Source organism: Bombina bombina, chromosome 2, assembly GCF_027579735.1.
Source record: "Bombina bombina isolate aBomBom1 chromosome 2, aBomBom1.pri, whole genome shotgun sequence".
In the NCBI taxonomy this organism is placed as follows: Eukaryota; Metazoa; Chordata; class Amphibia; order Anura; family Bombinatoridae; genus Bombina; species Bombina bombina.
Window position 1 is genome coordinate 1,371,315,597 of NC_069500.1, and position 20,744 is coordinate 1,371,336,340.

The following is a 20,744-nucleotide window of genomic DNA, read 5'->3' on the forward strand; positions in this document are numbered from 1 at the left end:
TACTTCTGTAAGTATTTATATTTAAATCTGAACAATTTGCAACAATCACTCAATTTACAAAGAATTCTTACAACTCTGCAGTTGTAGTTCATACAAACTATTTTGTTTTACTTTCAGATAAAAGTTATCTATTACAATATTACCAAGCCTTTTGTTGGATATGGACCCAGCAGAGTAAATCATGTGCAGGCACTCACACAAAGAGTAGATTTATTAACAGATGGTCTAAGGTCTCTAAAACATGAAAATGGTTCATTGAAGTCTTATATTAAAGATATAGTTGAGGCTAAAACACACACTCTTAAACCTCAGGTTAGCCCACCTGAGAAATTCTACGGTGACAGATCCCAGTTTAGGGAATTTAAAAATTATTGTTATCTCCTTTTTGCCTTAAAACTAAATACCTATCCTACTAATCGCTTGAAGGTTCTTACCACGATTTCTTATTTAAGAGGAGAACCCCGCATATGGGCTAAAACTTATTTTGAGACAAATGACTCAATACTAGATTCACTGGAATAATTTTTTAAAGCACTAGCTTAGTTATACGAAGATCCATACAAGCAAATAACTGCAGAAACAGCCATGAGGTCCCTTAAGCAAAACAGGTAGTTGAGGAGTATATAACGAATTTTAAGAAATGGGCTAAAGACAGTTTATGGAACGACTTATCCCTTAGAAATCAATTCTGCCTGGGCCTCTCAGATGCTCTGAAAGATGAACTCGCACGTTTAGACTTACCAGATACCTTAGATGAATTGATAAAACTTAGCATAACCCTTAATAGACTTATAAGGAAGAGACAGTTAAAGAAAAGTACAACTGACAATCAACTTAAAGAATATCCTAGTTACTCCACCAGTCCATCTTTATCAACAACGAACACAGAACCCATGGAGATTGGCGTCTTGAAAAGACCACTTACCCCCCAAGAGAAATTTAGGAGGAGAACTAACAACCTCTGTTTGTACTGTGCCTCTGAAGAACATGGAGTTAAGGATTGTCCATTACTAAATCGCCAGAAAAGGGGTAAGACCCAACAAATTAATAACTGTTTTCATACCCAGATTCACAACACCTCTCACTGTTCCTTATCTATTCTTTAACAGTGGGATCAACATCGAGTCAGCAATTCAGCAATAATTGACTCAGGCGCTACAGCAAACTATGTAGATAAAAACTTTACTAAATAAATAAAATACCACTGGTAAAAAAGCAAACCCCTATTTTCTTGCGTGTTATTTATGGCAACAATATTAAAATAAATTGATCAACCTCCAGTATAGAATTGAAATCCACATTTTGCCTTCAAACCTGTTACTCATCAACCTCCTTATTGCAAACTACAGAATTCCACATACTGCAAGAATAGCTTGAATTTTCTAATGTATTTGATAAAAAGGAGTCAGAAAATCTACCTCCACAAAGGAAGTATGATTGCCCTATAGAATTATTATCCGGCGCTGACATACCTTGCAGACATATTTTCCCATTATCTAAACCAGAGTTTAAAAAGTTATATTGATGAAAACTTAAGGAAGTGATTTATTAGACCCTCCACCTCTCCAGCAGGAGCAGGGATATTCTTTGTAATAAATAAAGATAACTCACTTAGACCAATAGTGGATTACAGAGAATTAAACAAAAGAACTATAAAAAAACGTTATCCTCTTGCCCTGATACCTGAGTTGATTGAGAGGCTGAAGGGAGCAAAATATTTCACTAAATTAGACCTCAGGGGAGTCTACAATTTAATTAGGATCAGTGCAGGGGACGAATGGCTGACAGCATTCTGTACACAATATGGATTGTTCGAGTACACTGTCATGCCATTCGGCCTCAGCAACGCCCCAGAAACATTCCAACATTTGATAAACGACAATTTTAGAGACATTTTAGACATATTCCTTGTCACATATCTCGATGAAATTCTGTTTTTTTTCCACAACATTACCAGAAGACATAAAACATTTAGGCATAGTACAATCTCGCCTCAGATGTAACAATCTATATGCAAAATCGGAAAAATTTATTTTCAACTCTGAAAAAATCAAATTTTTGGGATATCAGATATCTCCAAGCAGCATTAAGATGGAAGATAATAAAGTTCAAACCATTAAAAATTGGCCTATACCAAGGTCTAAAAAAGATAGCCAAAGGTTCATGGGGTTTTCAAACTTTTATAGAAAGTTTATTAAAAACTTTGCTGCCTTGACCAAACCTCTTAGTAATTTAACAAAGTCTACCATCAAATTTAACTGGACACATCAGACTCAAGAAATTTACCCTCAAACGTAAATTCACTACAGCACCAATCTTGAGATTCCCTAATCCATAGCTACAATACATCCTTGAGGTGGACGCTTCAGACTTCGCTGTAGGAGCAGTGCTATCCCAAAGACAGAGTATCACCGAACCCCTACACCCTGTTGCCTACTACTCAAGGGTAATGACACTTCCTGAGTTAAATTACGCCACTGGCGAAAAAAGAGTTATTAGCCATCAAAACATAATTTCATGTCTTTTATTGCTTCCTCAAATGTCTGTAATTTGGAACCTTATCTACTTAAGTCCAATTGCTTTTTGATGTATCATATTATGAATGCTCATACGCTTAGAGCACAATTTGCACGTAACTACTCTTCCACAGAACTATAAGCATTTAGTTTTGTACCTAATTTGCACTTACTTATTGGTCAAACTTCTATATGTAACTTGACTTCTAATAACTTTTACTTTGTGACCTTTTAATAACATATATGTTAAAACCCTGGTTGCCTTTCATACAAACACTGCTGTGGTATATTCAGTGTTACTAAACACAAGGGGCAGCTATAGTGTTTGAACAATTGCAGCCACATACTAACCCGCTATTTGTCAGCCTCAATTTAAACATTACTTCTGTAAGTATTTATATTTAAATCTGAACAATTTGCAACAATCACTCAATTTACAAAGAATTCTTACTCTGCAGTTGTGGTTCATACAAAATATTTTATTTTACTTTCATATAAAAGTTATCCCTTACACATGCCCCTCATCTATCATGTTGGTATATTTATACTCAAATAAAATAGTATAAGCTTCACATGTGACAATAGTTGATAAATTAAAGAGGCAATCTGGACATGGACCATTATATTCTCATCATCATTTTTCAGAACTTGAATTTGTTTTAAATGATCATCTTCATCACCATAATCATCATAATAATAATAATTTCTTATATTACATGACAAAATAAAACATAAGAAGATGTTTCCGGGTGCGTGCTGATTACTAAGTTAACATTTACAAGTTACTTTCATATGAGTTTGGAAAGTCAGCTGTAAGTCATTTCAGCAAATGCTAAATAGCCAATTAGGTTAACGTAAACACTAGCTGGCTGATGAACTGGACAAAGTCAGGATGTTTCAAGGTTAGTACAGGTTGGATTTTTTTTTTCAGTTGCCATTTTTTTTTGCAAATAATTTTGACCTAAATTTAACCAACCTTATCTGACTTTTTTTCAGCTGACTTACTTATACAAATGTGGTAGAAGTTCCCAGGTGTTTTTAATAAAGTTCCAGCATATGTTTGCCACACCCTCCCCACCAACAAAGTCATTAAAACAAAAGGAAAAATCTGCTCTGGACAACCAAGCACTTCAGCCCCTGAACAAGAATCTCAGTAGCATATATTGTCAATTAAGGTCTGTTTCCTAATTGGGAGCTGCAATATGAAACCCATTTTTTCCTCTTATGTTTCAGATAGATTACAATTTAAACAACTTTCTAACTTATATCTATTATTAAATTTCCTTCATTCTCTTGGTACCCTATGTTGAAGGGACAGCAATATTCTACTGGGAGCTAGCTAAACACATTGAGTGAGCCAATGATATGAGGCATATTTGTGCGGCAACCAACTGGAAGCTGGTTACCAGTAGTGTGTATATACAGAATATATATATATATATATATATATATATATATATATATATATATATATATATATATATATATATATATATATATATATGTGTGTGTGTGTGTGTATATATCTATCAACAAAGGATATTAAGAGAACAAAGCAAATTAGATCATTTAAGTAATCTGGAAAGCTGTTTAAAATGGCATGCTCTATCTGAATCTGAACGTTTAATGTTGACTTTACTGTTCCTTTAAACACATAGAAAAAACTCTTCAGAATTAAGTTGTGTATTTACAAATAAGTATTATTATAATTATTATTATTAATAATAATATTAATAAAAATATTAATAAAAATAATAATAGCAATAATAATAGTAATAATAATAATATACAATCAGTGACGCAAAAGTTTAATTTTCTAACAAATTAGAGCATGTAATTCTTCCATTAAAATGTCCCTTTAACATTGATAAAATTAAGGACAGGGATTGGCCAAGAAGGATATTTGTTTTATAAATTGATTCATATGAGAAATCTTTTCAGTGCATCTCTCTTTTAAATATATCTTGATTATGTAATTACATTCTCATTTTCTCTGGGCAAAGGTGCTTGTTTCTGAATGTGATACAATGAAATTGTATTAAGATGTTTTATGGCTCCATCCTTATGAATTAATTTGTTACACATACCTGTGGGCACAAACTATCAATCTGAGTCGCTGCCATTCGCACTAACTTCACTCCTTCTTCATTATTTGAAATCGAACAAGCAAGATTTGCTACCTGTTGGGAAGAAAAAAAAAAGGAGAATATGCATTAGTCAGATAAGGCTATTTATTTAACTCTTAATTAAAGAGAGTAAATTCTGTATGCTGTTTATAGCATTAAAATTGTCATTCTGTAAAACAAAAAATGTTGTATACTGATATGGATAATAAAGTATTGTGACAACATTTATTATATTTGCATTACATCAGTCAAAGGGACCTGGAATCCATTGTAGTTCTAAGGCAGCCAAATGGTTAAACAGTGATATTAAACATTTTTTAAAAAAATATATGTATTTTACATTAAATTCCATTCATTATAACAGTTCAATTGTGTTTATAAGATACAATTTAATATGTCCTCATTTAATTTGCCTGCCTTTCCTAAAATAGAAGGGACACAACATGCATGATTAAAAAAAGTGTAAATTTATATCTGTTATCAAATTGACTTCACTTTTATGGTATTCTTTGTTGAATAGAATACCTAGGTATGTGGCAAACAGTTGTATGGGGGACTATATAGCAGAAGTGTTGCAAGAATACTGTTGAGCACTAGATGGCAGCAGTACTTCCACTTTGTATAACTGTAAAAAACATTCTTGTAAAACTGCTGAAATAAAGTGCTTCATAAATATACATGTTCCTGAGCCTACCTACCTTTTTGAGAAAGAATAGAAAGAGAGCAAATTAAATTGGACATATTTTTTTTTTATTCTAAACGCTTCTGAATCATGGGATTCATGCCCTTCTAAGCTCAGAACATTATTTGGGGGGGGGGGGGGTTCTACTAGAGGGTACCCAGCTGGATCCAGAAACTTAGTATTATAACATTCTACATAATGATTGTTTGCAGTGTGGGCACATGTGTCCCTAAGTGACCAAGCAAAGGAGATAATGTAAATATACTCAAGAGTCTTTCAATAGCTACTTCCCTGCAATGCAACACAATGGCAAATTCTGCATAAAACAAAGATGCACACCCTGTACAAGGCAATGCTTAATTGGTGTTATATACTCTACTTATTTAAAAAAAAAAAAGGTAATATACCATTTAAGTATAACATAAAACTCCCCGCTCCATCAATTTTGTTTTGGTGTATGTTTCTCACCAATATACATGGAAACAGTGGATTCGTTATTTATAAAATAACCTTTAACATACATTCAAGAAAAACTGCCTACATTAACCCATAAAGAAGCTGATCTGCATTGTTAATCAGGGCAGGGAGTTTAAAATGACAAGAAACCCAATTAAAAGCAGCGCTTTTTGGACCAACGATTACATAATAAATCAATGTAAATATTACGTGATTAAGATAATTTGATACTGGTGTTTTTTGTTTTTTTTACACACCTTATGCTGTTCTATTACCTTCATTAACTCTACATATAAACCAGCTTCTGACCTCTCCGATCAGCAATGGAGTTTTATCACCAATTAAAATTACAGAATCCTCAGGTAATATTTTTAATTATATACATGACAAAGGGTGTCCAGAGAAGGGGGAGGGAGGGTAAATTGAGTTATGTTCTTTATATCAAGCAATAAACACCAACGTGCGTCATTCTTTTGATGCCAATGAGCCACCATTTTTAAAATGATGCTCTAATTATGTTCGGAGCATCCAACTCTATCCTTTAGTAAATGTTGCCTCTGATATTGTTTATTAATTTGTATGTATCTTCTCTCCTTTGAAAAAAAAAATCTCTCAGAAAATTTCTATGGACATTCACGTACATGACACACTTTGTTAGTCTATATTATGCTGAGGCAAAAAAGAAACATAGGCCAACATTTAAGTACATAGAGATGGTCAACGTTATTAGGCCCACGTTCATGGGCAGCAATTCAGCATCTGCTGCTTGAATTTAAAAATGTAAAAACCAATCATTTGTGCAATCCCACCACACCCTCTGCTCTCCCTCAACCAATTGCCTGAGGGCAGAGCATGTCAATCATCCTAGATGGATCAGTCCAGGATATTTTAATTCTACAAGGCCTCAAAAGCAGCTTCTGGACTATAGGACCATGATAGTATGCTAAAGTCAGAGACAGAAAAAATCTGTATAAAGGTACTATGCTATTAAAAATAATAATTACAATGGCAAAAGTCTCATAATATTGTACAGGAGATTTAAAAAAGAAATCCCTCTATTTTTTTAAGTAATCTCTTTAAACTAAAACATGCAACCTTACATTTAATACTTAACTGCAATGTAAAAAAGCTCCACTAAATTATTTTTTTTATCTTCATTATTTTATTGTATAATATGAATTTTTAACTACACAGACTGTATTCTGAAAAAGTTAATAAATTGCAGCAGAAGTGGCTGTGAGACACAATATAACTCGTAACATTAATATTTAATTTGCATATCCTCAGCTACCCAATGTGTTTTTACATGCATGTATAAATAAAAAGAGGCTGCATGCAGTTGTAATGTTGTCACAAATTATTCTAATAGCATTTCATATCTCTAGCAAATGTTAACCATAAACATTTCCCATACAAACTTTTCTCTAATTTTCAAACTTTCACAAGTTTTTCTTTTTTTAGTTTTAAACAACATCACGCAAATGGCTCTTAATTCACATCTGCACTAAAATACAACTGATGCATTTTTAAATAGCATTTTTGAGTATTCACTATGCCTTGCAGCTCAGCTACCAGTTGGAAATGATTCATAGTCGAGTTCAAATACCCTCGTCTTTCTCTTTTTTGCTCTAGTCTCCCCTTGCGGTATTAATCTGTTGTGTACATCACTGTATAAGTCCTGATCCATCTGTTCTTCCCAGAGTCCATTTTCACTTCATAGCAATTTAGAACGTGGTTTGCATGTATCACTATGTCAAAATTTCCAACAGCAATACAACCCCAGGCATGAAAGCTTCTTCCGGGTGCATTCCACTCAAGATCCTAACCTAATATAATCATTTTTATTTCAGGGCGACACAAATGACTTAGTTTATTAACAGCCTTGAAGCCTCATGTCAAAATTTTTATTACAAGCTGACATCCTCCAAATTATTTGCTCTTTTATTTTGCTCATATATCAAACAGTTGTTTTGGAAAATTTTACTAGGAAACAAAAGCTATAGCCATAAATAAAATGCCATGCAGTTACAAATCAAATAACACACACGCACATATATATATATATATATATATATATATATATATATATATATATATATATATTTATATATATACTTGATGAAGCATTAAAGGATCTTTATTCTTATATGAACGTAATCCTTATTTTGACTTTTATCTCCTTAGAGATGATGATCTGTATGAGAGAGATCTTTCCTAGGGCAAAAAACATTCTATTTATCTTTCTTTTGGTGAGTGGTTGGATACAGAATAGGGAAGACTTTAATAGTTTTGTAATAGTTTTATTGCCCTTTTAAGATACCTATCAAGCCGATCTGAGCTGCTCAATTCTCTTACAAGAGTGTTTTATTTCTTCACAGTATAGCTTAGGGATTTCTGTTTGCTCTCTGTCTGCATTAATCTCTCTGGTCAGTGAAATACTGGCTTACAGAGCAAGGTGGATGGATATAAAGCAGAGATTTAGAAAGGAAAAAAAAAAACAGCAAGCAAAGCCTATATGCTGTATTGTAAACAATATAGAGCATAATTATACTGTGAAGATCACTTTGATTGAAACAGTCATTCATATTGAGGGATAGGTATATGCCAGAACTTTGACAATCAAACAGTAGAACTAATATTACCCTGACAGCCTCTCTGCTTTTCAAATGTTTGTACAGAATAAGTGTTAAAATTCATATACTAAATGTTTACATTTGAATATTGATTCCCATAGACTTTGAAGGGTGTGATTAAAAATAAAGTAAATGTTAAACTGTTGCAGATGAGTTAACTTGTCATTTTAAAATGCCTTCTTACTGTGTAAGACAAGTCAAAGGACCACTCAATGCAGTAGAATTGCATAATTAGTGCATAATAAGTGCATAATAAAAGGACAATGATTTAACACGTACTCTGAATTTCAAATTAGCAGTAGATTTTTTTCTAACAAATTTATTTTTCCCCCCATTTTCTGGCCCCCTGTATCATGTGACAGAAATAAGACTAGTATACGTATACCCTGTGAGCTTGTGCACATGCTCAGTAGGATCTTGTGCCCCAAAAACTATGAATATAAAAAGACTGTGCAAAATTTGATAATGGAAGTAATTTGGAAAGTGTCTTAAAACTGCATGCTCTTTCTGTATCATAAATGTTTATTTTGACTTGTCTGTCCCTTTAAAAGGATATGAAACACATTGCGATTTTTAAAATAAAATGTTATTTTTGAGTAATAAAACAAGTTTGCAACATACTTGTAATCTAACTGAACATTACAGTCTACTCCAGAATTGTTATTGTTTAAAAAGATAGATAATCCCTTTATTACCCATTCCCCTGTTTTGCATAACTAACAGTTATATAAATACACTTTTTACCTCTGTGATTACCTTGTATCCAAGAATTTGTAGACTGACCCCTTATTTCAGTTCTTTTGACAGACTTGCATTTAGCCAATCAGTGACCTCTCACTTGTAAATCCATGGGCGTGGTCACAATGTTATCTGTATGGCACACATAAACTTACGCCCTCTAGCTGTGAAAAACTGCCAAATGCATTGAAATAAGGGGTGGCCTTCAAGGTTTTAGAAATTAGCATATGAGCCTACCTAGGTTTAACTTTCAACAAAGATCAAAGCAAATTTGATGATAAAGGTGAATTGGAAAGTTGTTTAAAATTGCATTCCCTATCTGAATCATGAGTTTCATTTTGACTAGACTGTCCCTTTAACATATCAAGGCTAACCAAGCTACACATGTTCCCTAATTGGCTTTAACAGATAACGACTGCAGAACTTTATAATAAATGGTAGCTAGCTTTGTTGTCTGCAGACGGAAGCCTAGATTGGCTCCTCTGAATAAAGCAAGTGATGGGTGGAGTTTGGATACTAAAAAACAATAGCAGTAAACAATTAATTTTTTTTAAATAGTCAGTCTTGGGGCCCCAGGTTTTAAGCAGAATGCAGACTATCTTCTCAACTTGAGAAGTTGTCCGCACACCATCACTGCATAGGGCTAGCTTATCTATTTGGCCACTGGCCTGTATGCATCATTACACACTCTGATATGTGTGTAATGTCACCCCTTCTTTCGCGTGACCAATCATGCATGAGAAGGGTCTGTCAGTCACCCAGAGCAAGCTTCTTACATTGTGTAAGCAGGCTCGCATGTGCAAACCTGCCCTGCAAGGGCTACAGAAGAGCTTACGCTGCTTCATACATGGAGCCCTTGATAGATATTTTATTCTAAAGCAAGACAACAGTAATGTCTTGTAATTATAAGGTGTTTAGTGTCCCTTTAACCAACACCTGATAATTACACATATTGGGCCAATGATCAAAACTGATCGCCATTGAAAGAAATCACAAAAAATCTTTGGGATTTTTTTTTAGACCTTCTTCATTAACACACACCTGAATAGTGAGATAAACATCTCTCAAACTAAAATTTGCGTTTCTAAAATTATTTGAGGGACCACGCCCTACTGACGAGACTTCTTCAATCCTTTCACCTGCAAGTAAAGACTTTATTTGCAGTTTATTCCCAAATGGAAAGTGCTATTTGTTTGCCTCTGTTTTACTTTTTAGGTTTATATTTTCCATCCTAACAACAATGGAATGGATTAAACAAATATTATAGAAAGATATCTCTATATATTTTAAATATTATTTGTTAGAGCATGTCATTTTATGATTATTGAACCTGCTCAACTGTGTGTTTAACAACCATAAAGTGCCACTTTGGGACTCATGGTGCACTGAAGGTCCCGGGCAGAACCCGTTGCTTATCCAATCAGCAGCTCTCGTCACACAACTCAGATGTGCAACTAGCTGATTCAATCAGCGGAGGGTTCTGCTCGGACCAGCAGTGCAAAACAGGTCCCAAGCGACACTTCTACTGTGTGTGTAACCCTTTTGCAGAGGTTAAACACACAGAAGCGCAGGGCCACTACATGTGGATTAGAGCATGTAATTGTATGACTATTATGGCACTTTAAGTAAAGATTAATGTCTTTAATTGCATGATGATATCTGGCTTGAATTAAATTGCACATTTGTGATTGCTGTGGTCATAATGTGGTCATAATGAGTTTTAATGGTACATATAAAAATGCAGAAATGATTTAGTTAGCAGGTTAATATTTGCATTATACAGTTATGTTCAATGTTAGAAAGATGTTGTAATGAAGTGCTAAGCTGTTAAGCAAACATTCTATATTAATACAGAATGAACAAATGGGGTAAGCATTTACTATATTTTACAAATGTACCAAAACATTCCCATATTCATATTATTGTCAACTAATAATATTATTTCATATTCAACACAATTACTTTACCGTTAATTTTGAGTATTCTAGTCTCAATTATTAAGGAGCCTTCCAGCCACTATAAATAATTACACTGTGAATAAGAAGATCAAAGATCAAATTGTTCACATCACATCTCCCAAATCAGTACTAAATACCAACAAGTTTATACTTACACAGATATAACTTATGCTTAGGGGCATGGCTAACATAATATTCCTGACATGTTACTAGTAGTAAAACACTTTTGTATGACCTAAGGCAGAGCTTTTCAAACTTTTCATGTTGGTGACACACTTTTTAGACCTACATCATTTCGCGACACAGTAATTCAGTTGTACCAGCAAACAGGAGGTTAAACAAACTTGTTTTAAGAGATAGGGACACATACATAAATTATATAATAACGAAATGTATTGACAAGTAACAGTAAGTATGTGCAAGAATTAAAAAAAGTTTAATAACACCAATAGCTACTTACTATTTTAATGGGATTTATGAGGTTGATGGGATGAACACAGTTTCTGAATATTTGGTTTAAAGGTCATGTAGAGCTGGGAAGGGACAATGGGCAGAACTTCGAAACTGTGACAATCCAACAACATGGGGGACAGTTAGGAACTTTGCAATGTATCCCAGTCATCTAAAAGTGCCTTTCCACTCCCTCTGCACATGGCCATTAGCATCTTAATTATGAGAATCTCCCAACAATCATAAACTACCAATTGCTTAAAGGAACCATTACCTAAATGAACAAATCTACCTCCACCCACACAATAAAACTACTTCCTCCCATACTATAAAACTACTTCCTCCCACACAATAAAACTACTTCCTCCCATACAATAAAACTACTTCCTCCCACACAATAAAACTTCTTCCTCCCATACAATAAAACTACTTCCTCCCATACTATAAAACTACTTCCTCCCACACAATAAAACTACTTCCTCCCATACAATAAAACTACTTCCTCCCACACAATAAAACTTCTTCCTCCCATACAATAAAACTACTTCCTCCCACACAATAAAACTTCTTCCTCCCATACAATAAAACTACTTCCTCCCATACAATAAAACTACTTCCTCCCATACAATAAAAGAGGTGCTTCAGCAACAGGAAAATATAAATGTGTAGAGACCATGGGAGTGGGGTTAGCAAGCACTTCACTATATTTGTTTTTGTTTTGTTTTTGTTAATTATAAAAATTGAATTTAGTCTTTGTGATGGAGGATCACTATGCCTTTAGCATCATCATTAGATGTAGCCTGTTTGTATACTTACCCACCTCCCTGAAATCTTGTTCCCTACCGAAATGAAATCTCAGCTTTCCCAAAGGTTCCCTTCTGTCAGGGATTCCCTAGATATAGCAAAGCATTGTAAAATAAATTATTACACTGTGAAAAAATGTTGAATGAAATGCCTCTAGTACCCCAGTGTTTTAGGGGCTGTGTTTCTGCTAAAAACATTTACATAATGTGTGGCAATATAAATATTTAAAAATTATAAAAAAAGAAAGAAAAAAGAAAGAAATAAAACTCCATAAATACATTCAGATACTAGGAGTTGTTAAATAATATATTTACTACATAAAAAAGAAATAAATATGCTTTTCTACATATCATCAAAATGTGTAATAAAATATTTGCAAGCACAAGAGGAGAAATAATGAGAGGTTAATGTACATTCGGGAATTGTGTTCTGTAGCAAAATACAAATAACGTATAAAAAAGAATAGTGTACCCTGCAAATCGCTGTGATTAAGAAACCTTCTACCCTAAAGGCATTGCAATCTGTCACTGTCTCGTGTCTCAGAACCAGTGAGCTTTTTGTTAAAATGTAATTACATTTTAATGCATGTCCAAATCTATACAAGTACATTATGAGAGTGATTAGGAGTTGAAACCACTGCAATCTGATCTGATAAAACTGGGGGCTGAGGGATATAACTGATGCAGTCTGAAATAAATATACAAAGGCATTTCAGCAGGTAATACCATTAGACTTCTAACAGGGAGAAAAGAAGGGTGCACAAAGTCTACGACAGAACCAATATATCAATTTAACCCAAACTACTTAGATGAAAACTATAAAATGCTGTAAAAAGCATTTGTTGGCATTTCTTCTTAATGGAACTCTTCATAGACCATAAATGGTTCCCTATAAAAAGTAAAAGATCTTTGAATGTAAGAACATAAAGTTTGACCCCATATGTAGGAGCTGTGAGATTAGTGGCAGGTTAGGGAAAGGATATGGTAGATTTTATGAGGTTGTGGAGAACAGAAGCTACTTTTTCTGGATTTTAATGTAAAAGAACATGCATGTAGCTGTGATTTCATGTCCCAGCAGTTGGTTGGGGTACTTGCCTTTGTTGAGAAGAGACTTTAAGGGTGATAACTCCTGCTAGGGAAGTGTAGGAGGGATTTGTCTTTATGTGGCAATGCACAAACAGCGGCTGCCCACAAGATCGGGTGTCTGCCCGGCACATGATGAATAAAGTCCATAATGTAAATGGTACCTTTACATAACCCCATCATGGATTTTGAAGCACCAATGGATCATTTTAGATTATTTCCCCTGAGTGGACAGATTTCATTTTCCCATATTCTATTCATAGCTACGCACTTGATAAAAGCACATGGTGTTCATCAACAGTATATGGTTAGATATATTGCATCTTGTGATTAATAATATTTAGAATGCAAGAATTTAAATGTATTTTAGCAATTCCATGTGCATGAAGATTTAATAAAAATGAAAGAAACAAAAACAGATTATTTTCATCACTTGTTACATATCAGTTTATTTTAAATCACTGACCCTTTAATATGAAAATCTTAAACAGTTTTATTCAGCACAAAAAATATTGTAAGTACTATAATTGGAAAACTATTAATAAAAATAAATAAATGTGTATACCAGTATTAATATGAAATATATTATCAAGCATTCATTATTAAATTATTATCAACAAGCATCTTAAATGGTTATAATATTTTTAATATTACTAACATTCATTATGCATTAAAGAATAAAATATAAGTAACAGTATATTCCTTTGTGTAAGAAAACCCATCATTTAACAGAATAGATGAGTAAGGAATATAAATGATGAGCCTATTACTATTGCTGAATTATGAGGTCATACATTTCTTACGGGATAAATATTTCCCTCTTTAAATCAACATAATTTCCTTCCCATGTGCCTCCTATCCCTTTAGTACTATTCATAAGTGCACCTAGAAGACATATATACTGTATTTATTGCACTGACTCTACACTATATTCCAATGGAGACACAAATGCATGCACAAGCATTTATTTATGCATATATATTATATTAAAGATATGCCACAAAGGCAATGTTCTTATTCATAGACAGGCACAAAATCAGCAAACATTGTTTGTTTGCCACTACCCTTGAATTAAAGTGATTAGTCTGCCCCAATGACTTTAATAATAGGCAGTCACTGGTTCACATTCATGAACAAATTACAGCTTGTGGCTTTTTGTTCAACCACTCAGCATAAATCTAAGCTTTTCATATATAAAAACATCAGTAGCCTAAACCAATGCAATAAAGCATGAGATAATGGGTTCCTGATACAGACTCATTCTTAATAATCTGTCTCATAACGCAAGTAAGAAAGATGACACGCAAGGAGAGACAAAAGTGTTTGGCAAATGCATGTTGTCATTATTAGCAGTTTTCCAAAGACATTTCCTTATCTAATACAAAAAATAATAGCATAATGAAAAAAAGCTAAATGTATGTGCACATAAATGCAAAAAATATAAATACATATATTTTAAACTTATGATGATTATATTTTTTCAAAATTTTAATTAAAAAAGTTACAATTATGCATATATTTTGGGTGCTTTGAGACTTTTCTGTTGCTTAACATGGTTGGATGATGCAACCTCTCTGATTGGCTGTATGGTAAAGCTGTGTTTATTTTTTTATTTTTTTTAAAAAGCCCAGTTATTTATTTTCTAAATAAACATCAACAAAATAATAATAATAATAATATGTAATAATAATTAAGAAATTAAAGGAATACCTTATTATTTATCTTCCCACACCTTTAAATGGACATGAAACCCATTTATTATATGATTCAGATAGAGAATACAATTTAAAAAAAAACCCTTTACAATAGTATCCTTTGTTGAAGAAACAATAATGCACATGGGTGACCCAAAAACATGAAGCATACATATGCAGCCACCACATCAGCAGCTCCTGAGCCTAATTAGGTATGCTTTTTAACAAAGGATACTAAGAGAAGAAAACACATTGGGTAATTGAAGTAAATTGGAAAGTTGCTTAAAATTGCATGCAGGGGTGGACTGAGACAAATCAGGGCCTCGGGCAAAAATTAGGGAAATGTTCCCACTGTCTCACCCTGACCCAAATGTATCCAAATGTATGCAAATGAACATGGTAGCCACCCTTCCCTGCCTCCACCAGGCCCCCCAACTGCCAGGACCCCCAACATCAAGAGACAGAGAAAGGGCCCCCAACCTCTAGTGCCAAACCCCACACTCTATGGCCCTCACAGCAACAGATCCCCCACTCTCTAAGGGCCCCGAGCAACAAACCCCACATCCAGACACAAGGCCCCCACTCTGGGGCCAGGGTCCCCACTAAACCCACACTTTACTGCTTAGTTACTGATAGGGCAGCTGTCAACCCAAGCTTAAGCAGCATACCAGGAGCCATGGAGACCCCATTTGTGTGATCAGTCTGCCCCTGTTCCATGCTCTATCTGAATCATGAAAGAAACATTTTGGGTTTTATGTCCCATTATATATGAAATGAAAAAAATAATAATTTGAGCACATTCCACATCCCCAGTTCCATTTTGTAGAATATATAGTTCAAGAGACTTTTATAAAGGTAGATGTCGCATGCATAAATACTTTTTTATGGGTCTTTCTGTTACTGAGAAAATCTAACAAAGGCTAATACACAAGAGGCACTTTTGATTTTTTCTGAATATTGCTCCTTTGGCCTCATGCGTCTCCTCAAGGAGATCTCTACAGGTGCTCTCTACAAGAAATCCATTTAGCCCAAGGCATGATGACCCGGAGTCCTAGGCAATGTTATATTAATGAGCTAGTGATATTCACCCAGAATCTGTATAATTTATATGTTGCAAAAGCAAGAGTAACCCTTCACCATTCTTATAAACATTAATTCCACTATATCATTCTAGTTATTACTGATCATTACTAATATTGTACATTTTTCTACATTTCAGAGGATTAATTCTTACTGCAAAAATTATCTTTGCCATATTATTTTAACTTTGAAGACGCTCAAGTTTTGAGTATTTTTACTGGATATTTTACTTATCTGAATTTTAAATCGCAACTGTATAAAAGCAACATATGTGAACGTCCTATTTTTTTATGATATAAGAAGAATTAATGATAAAATGATCTAAGGCACACCATCATGGCATAATTGGGTAGATTTATTAAGTATTCAAAGACTTTCTAATGAGAAAAAATATGTGTCTAGTCACAATGTCTGTACTGAACTAACTCTGCAAAGCTTAACCCCTTAATGATCACAATGTACCTTGTATGTCACTGGTCGTTAAGGGGTTAGATCGGTGGCTTACTGCGTTGGTGGGTGGGAGCCGGACCGGGAGGCGGGTGGCGGCCATCGATGGCCCTGGCGATGTGAAGGGGGGCGGGATCGTGGGCGGGGGTGGCTGGGGGCGCGCACGGGGAGGGAGCGGGTGGGAACCGCTACACTACAGAAAATGCTAAAATAAAAAATTTAAAAAAAAAATGATCAGCAAAGTGGTGGGGGTTTGTCTGTGTGGGGGGGGGGGGGGGGGGGAAGCTACACTACAGAAAAATAAAAACAATAAAAAAAAAGCACTTTTTATTGCAAACTGGGTACTGGCAGACAGCTGCCAGTACCCAAGATGGCCCCCAATAAGGCAGAGGGGAGGGTTAGAGAGCGGTTTTGGGGGGGGGATCAGGGAGGTTGGGGGCTAAGGGGGGGATCCTACACAGTAGCATATGTAAATATGCTAACAATTTTTTTTTTATTTTTTTTAAAACCCTTTTATTTTAGTACTGGCAGACTTTCTGCCAGTACTTAAGATGGCGGGGACAATTGTGAGGTGGGGGAGGGAAGGGAGCTGTTTGGGAGGGATCAGGGGGTGGGATGTGTCAGATGGGAGGCTGATCTCTACACTAAAGCTAAAATTAACCCTGCAAGTTCCCTACAAACTCCCTAATTAACCCCTTCACTGCTAGCCATAATACACGTGTGAGGCGCAGCAGGATTTAGCGGCCTTCTAATTACCAGAAAGCAACTCCAAAGTCATATATGTCTGCTATTTCTGAACAAAGGGGATCCCAGACAAGCATTTACAACCATTTGTGCCATAATTGCACAAGCTGTTTGTAAATGATTTCAGTGAGAAACCTAAAATTGTGAAAAATTTTATGTTTTTTTTAATTTGATCGCATTTGGCGGTGAAATTGTGGCATGAAATATACCAAAATGTGCCTAGATCAATACTTGAGGTTGTCTACTACACTACACTAAAGCTAAAATTAACCCTACAAGCTCCCTAAAAGCTCCCTAATTAACCCCTTAACTGCTGGGCATAATACACTTGTGGTGCGCAGTGGCATTTAGCGGCCTTCTAATTACCAAAAAGCAACGCCAAAGCCATATATGTTTGCTATTTCTGAACAAAGGGGATCCCAGAGAAGAATTTACAACCATTTATGCCTTAATTGCACAAGCAGTTTGTAAATAATTTCAGTGAGAAACCGAAAGTTTGTGAAAAAATTTGTGAAAAAGTGAACGATTTTTTGTATTTGATTGCATTTGGCGGTGAAATGGTGGTATGAAATATACCAAAATTGGCCTAGATCAATACTTTGGGATGTCTACTAAAAAAAAATATTTACATGTCAATAGATATTCAGGGATTCCTGAAAGATATTAGTGTTCTAATGTAACTAGCGCTAATTTTGAAAAAAATGGTTTGGAAATAGCAAAGTGCTACTTGTATTTATGGCCCTATAAGTTACAAAAAAAGCAAAGAAGATGTAAACATTGGGTATTTCTAAACTCAGGACAAAATTTAGAAACTATTTAGCATGGGTGTTTTTTGGTGGTTTTAGATATGTAACAGATTTTGGTGGTCAAAGTTAGAAAAAGTGTGTTTTTTTCCATTTTTCCTCATATTTTATCATTTTTTTTTATAGTAAATTATAAGATATGATGAAAATAATGGTATCTTTAGAAAGTCCATTTAATGGCGAGAAAAACGGTATATAATATGTGTGGGTACAGTAAAGGAGTAAGAAGTAAATTATAGCTAAACACAAACACTGCAGAAATGTGAAAATAGCCTTGGTCCCAAACGGACAGAAAATGGAAAAGTGCTGTGGTCATTAAGGGGTTAAAGGGACACTGAACCCAAAATTTTTTCTTTTGTGATTCAGATAGATCATGATAATTTAAGCAACTTTCTAATTTACTCTTATTATCAAATTTTCTTTATTCTCTTGGTATCTTTATTTGAAATGCAAGAATGTAAGTTTAGATGCCGGATCATTTTTGATGAACAAGCTGGGTTGTCCTTGCTGATTGGTGGATAAATGTATCCACCAATAAAAAAATGCTGTCCAGAGTCTGAACCAAAAAAAATCTTAGAATCCTTCTTTCTCAAATAAAGATAGCAAGAGAACAAAGAAAAAATGATAATAGGTGTAAATTAGAAAGTTGCTTAAAATTGCATGCTCTGTCCGAATCACGAAAGAAAAAAAATGGGTTCAGTGTCCCTTTAAAGGGATATTTTAGCCAAAATTGGAAACCACAAACAATTTTGTAATATACATGCATTAGCAAAAATGCTTCTAATAAAATCTATAGCTGTTTCAAAAGTGTATTTAAGTATGCACCGTGCACCAGCATTTTGTATACAGCACTTGCTCAGAGCACCAAAGGTGCTTGTACCATCTGGTAATGACTCAATTTGTTAATTGCTGACATGATACAAGCCCCATTGATTATTTAAGCAGCTGCAGTATTTAAAATGAGGTTGCACTGAGAATATCTAGCTATGTTTCACGTGCACGTGCAGTGAAAAATGTTAACACTAAAACTTTTACTAGAAGCATTTTTGCAGATACATTTATATTGCTAATATGTTTCTATTCAAAGATGTAATATATCTAGGTCCTTTAAAGAGACAGTACAATTACATTTTCAGGATTCTGCATTTTAAACACTTTTCCAGTTTACTTCTATTATCATATTTGATTTGTTCTGTAGGAAGTTGCTAAAAAGCATGTAGATAGGCTCAGGAACAGTAATGCACTACTAGGAGCTAGCTATATGTGCAGCCGTTAATCACCAGCTAGCTACCCATAGTATTACACATGCTAAACTTTTCTATAACTAGGAAAATAAATATAAGGGGTAGATTTAACAAGTAGCGGATGCTGCTTTCTACACCCGAAGTTTCAGGCTCACCTGAAACGTAAGTTAAGAAGCAGCGCTTGTAAGACCTTTTAGGTGGCGGACTGAAATCATCCCGATCCGATCCAATCAGGATGATTGACACTCCCTGCTAGCGGCCGATTGGCTGTGAATGTGCAGGGGGCGGCATTGCACAAGTACTTCACAAGAAATGATTGTGCAATGTTAAATGCCTACAGCTTATGCTGTCTGTATTTAGTGATGTTGGGCGAACATGATTCTCTACAGCGAATCATTTCCGCCCGGCACTTGTTAAATCTACCCCATAACAAATACATCCATTATCAAAGACTGTGTAGGTTCCCTTTTCAACTATATACACAACATTGTTACAAACATTGTTGCAAACTGCTGCCATATACTGGTAAGCTTCATATCAGAATTACAGTAGAATGTTTTCAGGTTTTTCGTTTTCAGTTAAAAACATTAAATGATAGTTATGACTTGGAAGTCACCTTAAAAATGACTGTACCAACGTATGAGGTGGAGTTTTGTACTAGCCAGGCTTATGCAATATGGGCAGGGATAAGGATCACTCACATAGCTTTGTAATATTGTGAAATGATTTGGGTAGTATTAGATATCTGGAAAAAAATCATGGACCATACATAGAGGAGGGGACCATGCCACAACGTACAGGATAACTGCAGGCTATACTGACCTAAAAATTAGACATGTGCACAGGTGAAAGTTTCAGTTCAGCAGAAACTTTTGTTTCCGAATATTTAAAATATTTAGTATTTTGAATATTCAGCGCCCATGCTGTTCAGTATTAGTCTCATTTTAAACTAAATACTGACCATTCGTGGAACATTTATATTTCTTTTCATTAAATTAAAGGGACATAATACTCATATGCTTAATCACTTGAAACTGATGCAGTATAACTGTAAAAAGCTGACAGGAAAATATCACCTGAGCATCTCTATGTAAAAAAGGAAGATATTTTACCTCACAATTTCCTCAGCTCAGCAGAGTAAGTTCTGTGTGAAAAGTTATACTCAGCTGCTCCCAGCTGCAGGTAAAAAAAAATAAAAAATGAAGAAATGAACAGCAGCCAATCAGCATCAGCAGTGCTGAGGTCATGAACTCTTACTGTGATCTCATGAGATTTGACTTAACTCTC

At 34.6% G+C, this 20,744-nt stretch overlaps 1 protein-coding gene across 1 annotated transcript in view; it reads right to left on the bottom strand.

The window, feature by feature from the left end:
- Window positions 1-20,744, bottom strand: part of LOC128647573 (catenin alpha-2) — an 887,157-nt gene that overhangs the window by 313,707 nt on the left and 552,706 nt on the right. Inside the window, exon 4 of the mRNA XM_053700329.1 lies at window positions 4,604-4,696. Within this exon, the coding sequence (XP_053556304.1) occupies window positions 4,604-4,696 (93 nt within the window). The remainder of the gene's footprint in view (window positions 1-4,603; window positions 4,697-20,744) is intronic.